Source organism: Eubalaena glacialis, chromosome 4, assembly GCF_028564815.1.
Source record: "Eubalaena glacialis isolate mEubGla1 chromosome 4, mEubGla1.1.hap2.+ XY, whole genome shotgun sequence".
Lineage (NCBI taxonomy): Eukaryota > Metazoa > Chordata > Mammalia > Artiodactyla > Balaenidae > Eubalaena > Eubalaena glacialis.
The window spans coordinates 156,310,517-156,314,825 of NC_083719.1; the positions used below are offsets into that span (position 1 = coordinate 156,310,517).

Sequence of the window (4,309 nt, forward strand, 5' to 3'; positions counted from 1 at the left end):
AGAAGAGCTGGGAAAAGGACCCAGAAGATCATCTGGTTCAGGAGAGACACTTGCCAGAGCAGCAAGTTAGGTGCCCTGTGGACCAATTTGAAACATCTCAAATTAGAGTCCTGCATCCTCCACCACCACCTGGCAATTCCTTGAGCTAAATGTAAACACAGAGGAGGAACCCAAGAGTTCCTGAAATCATTTGGTTATTATTCTTTTCCTGTTCTTAGAAATGCTGTCTCTTTACAATGTTTTTAGTCAAATGAAAGTATCTTGATTGACTGAGCTGAGCTACCTTCAAACTCAGAATTCTAGATCAGGGTGGGTTCTTCTGCATTTCCTGGAAATCCTGTTCCTTTCTGGCATGTCCTCATAAACATGCAGTCAGCAATGGCTGACATTAACTAGCACCTGCTACACACCAGGCACCTGACCAGTATCTTCTCTTCCCCTTCAAACATCAGTACAGGGTAGACTTAATACTCCCTCATTTTGCAGGGAACAAACTGAAGCTTTCCCAGGGAGCCACAGCCAGTGAGGATTGGGGCCAAGATTTCAAACCAGGTGTGTCTGATACCAAAGTCCCTGTGGATGGTTTTCTACTCCATCATGACTTTCCTCAAAACAACCTATCAGGTGATCTGATCATGTGGAAGTCCTCAAACTCTCAGGCCCCATGGTATGAAAAGATCTCAGTCTGCCGATATGTTTTCTCATTTTGAAAGAAATGAGGAAAATCCATCATCAATGAACAGCCAGTGACCTTGAACCCAGCTTGGTTACAATATCCAGCCTGACTCCTCTACCACCATTTCCCAGGACCCCTTTATCCTCCTAGCAAATCAAAAAGACCCCAAGTCTATGTAGAATGAAAGGCCTGGGGGAGTAGGCCTGGCCCAAGTTGACCATCAAGGTACATGACACTTTGGCTGTTATATCCCCATCCCCATGGATATCCCCCTCCATACCTGAAAAAGGATTTGCGGTGGCTTTGCCTATGAAAGCACCAGTGAAACTGATTGGTTAAAATAAAAAGGAAGTCTCTAAGAGTTAGAGCATCTGGGTTCAAATTCTCAGGGATGCGAGAAGAATGGGGTAAGAAGGAGGCCAAGTATAGAGGGAGGCTCCAGGCCCACTACCCTTCCCCTCCCACTACGGTTGGAATAGTTCCATTTTTATGTATTTTGCATATTGAGATTCCCATTAAGATTTTATTTGGAGAAAATCTTCTGAGGCAAAAAAATTAACAATAAAAATATAATAAAAACTGAAAGTCGGTGATTTAGGGAGAGGGAAAGGAGGACAAACATAAGCTGAGTGGTTCTGAGGCCCAGTGCTTGGTACTTTAAAGGCCCTTAGCCCCAAGAAGATTATTGTGTCTCCAATCCCCTCTGTGTAATTCAAAATAAAAATCAATATTAAGCTATAAAACATAAAACTTACATGTATTATGCAATAAAAATAACTTATTTCTCCATTTGTCTAATTTCAGAAGTCTGGATATGTTCATGCAAGCTGGCTGTTCTCATTTTTTCACCTACCTCTTATTTGCTGGGGCCCCGAGTGCAGCTCACTCCTTCTAGGGCTTGATGCAGTGGCCCAAGCTGGAATTCTCTCCAGTCTCCACAGTATCCCTGAGAAAGGAGGCACGGCCATCTCTATCTTATAGAGGAGGAAACTGGGGCTCAAGGAGATTGGATAACTTGCGTGGAAGTCACATGGCAAATAAGGAGTTAGGGTGGCATTAGAACCCAGCTCTGCCTCTATCCAAATTCCGGACTTGTTCCAACATTCCTGGCTTCGATCAAATTAAAGCAACATGGTCAAGATGAAGGTTTTAAAATAGGGATCAGAAGCCATTTGGCAGCACATATGTGCCTGGCACATAGCAAATGCTCAGGAAACAGCCCTTTTCCATCCCTTTCCGTGTGCTACCAGGCACTGGGTCTTGGCCTGTGGCTGATGGTACCTGATGCCTGAACCAGGGTGACCGGTCGTTTGTCCAACTCCACTGCCCTGCCTGTGCAGAAGCTTCTCCCATCTAACCCTCAACTCTTCTTTTTGCAGGTTGCCACATCTCCCCAAGCCAGGCCTGCCTGAAGAACTGCATGCAAATTTGGCTGCTGGCTAGGGCACACTAAACAGAGTTGTAAGCATGGACTTCGTCATGAAGCAGGCCCTTGGAGGTGAGGCCCTAGCCCTGCACCCTATGCCCACTACCCAGTCCAGACCCAGGTGGGAGGGGCCTCAGCACACCAGGCCCCCACATCCCCAGCCTTGCCTCCATGACCCTGTCCTCTTCCTCCCCAACCCATCCCCCACAGGGGCCACCAAGGACATGGGGAAGATGCTAGGCGGAGAGGAGGAGAAGGACCCTGACGCACAGAAGAAGGAGGAGGAGCGGCAGGAGGCACTTCGGCAGCAAGAAGAGGAGCGCAAGGCCAAGCACGCACGCATGGAGGCCGAGCGTGAGAAGGTCCGGCAGCAGATACGAGACAAGGTCAGCACCACCCTCTTGCCCATCCTGGAATGTAGGGGGTTAAAAGGGTCTCCCAAAACCTTGGGCTCCCTTGAATCCCAGCTCTCACCTTAGACCTAGTTCTCTCTGAGTCTCACTCTTTTCATCAGAAAAATGCATGTCAAGGAACACCTCCCTCAAGGACCGTTATGGGGATTTAAAAAGGTAGTGGATATAGTAAGTGCTCCCTAATGTTTGCTGCTACAGGTCCACAACCTTGTACCCAAAATCCTGGAGACCGAACAAGTTTGGAACCCAGAATTTGGGGATTTTTGGAAAGTACTGTAGTGCCCTGAGCACTGTTATGTGTCACTCCCAGTGAGTTTGCAGCTGCCACCCTATGCCAAACAGTTCAATACTTGTCTGCTCGAACTGCAATAAAGCAAGGCTATAAGTAGCCTTCCATCAGTTCAAGTCAAGTTTTGTCACCAAAATTTGGCCCAAAGCATGTGGGAGAACATTCAGTTTTCAGATCTTGGAGGATTTCAAAAGAGCAAAGAAATTATGTGGGCAGGTATTAATTTTAAAGGAAACCCCATGCACCATCTCTCTTTTATTGAATACCAACTGAAGACAAGCACAATCCCACAAGGAAGGTGCCCTTATCCCCATTTTATAGATGAGAGGACCCATGGGCTCACAGGGAGTTCCCATGAGCTGCCTCAGCCACATGTGCATGACCTTGAGATCCAGCTCTCTCCTTGCCCTGTTCATGCTCCTCTCCACCTTTCCCCTCCCCAGTATGGGCTGAAGAAGAAGGAAGAGAAGGAGGCTGAGGAGAAGGCAGCCCTGGAGCAGCCCTGCGAAGGGAGCCTGACCCGGCCCAAGAAGGCCATCCCGGCAGGCTGTGGGGACGAGGAGGAGGAGGAGGAGGAGAGCATCCTGGACACGGTGCTCAAATACCTGCCCGGGCCACTGCAGGACATGTTCAAGAAGTAACCGGCCCTCCCAGCATATCCCCACTCCACTTGTTACTATTTTTTTTTTTTTTTTGGTTCTTTCTTTTCTTTTTATTCATTTAAGTCTCAGTTCTGAAGGGGAAAACCTCAGTTGGCCTCTGTCCCCCTTCTCTGGCCAGGGGCTCCTCCCCCTCAGCACTCTTCACACTCCCTTCATCCCAGGGTATCCAGCCTCCACCTCACTCCCAAGTTGCTTGAAAAGAAGAAGACAGCTTTTCTCCAACAGGGGGTATTGAACCCAGTGCAGGAAGCACTGGGGGCCCCCTCCAGAAGCCTAAGGTCTGGGCTGGTGTGGTAATCCCCATACATTCCTTCATGTGCCCCACTACCAGGCGGACCACTGTCCCCAGCCAGCCAAAGTGATGACACATTCCAGCCCTGCCCAGCATGCTGACCTTTGGCCTCTAAACCCCAGTGGGCCTCCAGGTCAGGGCAGTGGCGTTGAGTGGCCTGGCTCTGAGGAAAGGAGTCAGGGTAAGTCTGTCCTGTTAGGGCTTAGCCTGAGGCTGGCCTATTCTGTTCTGGCCAGGCCTGGGTCTGGGCAGGAGGCTGGGGCTCTCCTTCTTTCCTCCCTCTGATGACACCCAGTCTAGGAGCATTCCTCTCCCAACCCCCACCTGAAGAGGCCTAGCCCCTGCCAAGCCAGTCCCTCCAAATGGATTCTCTATGGACTTTAACTCATCTATGGAGGGGCCCCAGGGTAGGGCAGCCCCTTGTTTCTCCCCCCCACTCCACTTAGGTCCTGGAGCCCCACTGCCAGGCTGGGCCCGGCTTGCCCAGCCAAGGGGCTGCCCAGGCCCCCCAGAAAATACTTGGAGCCATTGGGCAGCAATGGCCCATGCCA

At 49.9% G+C, this 4,309-nt stretch overlaps 1 protein-coding gene across 1 annotated transcript; it reads left to right on the forward strand.

Moving 5' to 3' along the window:
* The first annotated feature begins 2,143 nt into the window (after window positions 1-2,143).
* Window positions 2,144-3,445, forward strand: CPLX2 (complexin 2). Its single transcript, XM_061188491.1, has 3 exons — window positions 2,144-2,174; window positions 2,313-2,488; window positions 3,248-3,445. The coding sequence occupies exons 1-3, from the start codon at window positions 2,144-2,146 to the stop codon at window positions 3,443-3,445; spliced, it is 405 nt and encodes a 134-aa protein (XP_061044474.1).
* Window positions 3,446-4,309: the final 864 nt, after the last annotated feature.

What these genes read in the sequence shown, in the direction of transcription:
- CPLX2 (XM_061188491.1), top strand. Translation starts at nt 2,144, where the DNA reads ATGGACTTCGTCATGAAGCAGGCCCTTGGAG. An exon ending in CATGAAGCAGGCCCTTGGAG is followed by an intron (nt 2,175 to 2,312) that starts GTGAGGCCCTAG and finishes CATCCCCCACAG; the next exon opens with GGGCCACCAAGGACATGGGG. An exon ending in GGCAGCAGATACGAGACAAG is followed by an intron (nt 2,489 to 3,247) that starts GTCAGCACCACC and finishes TCCCCTCCCCAG; the next exon opens with TATGGGCTGAAGAAGAAGGA.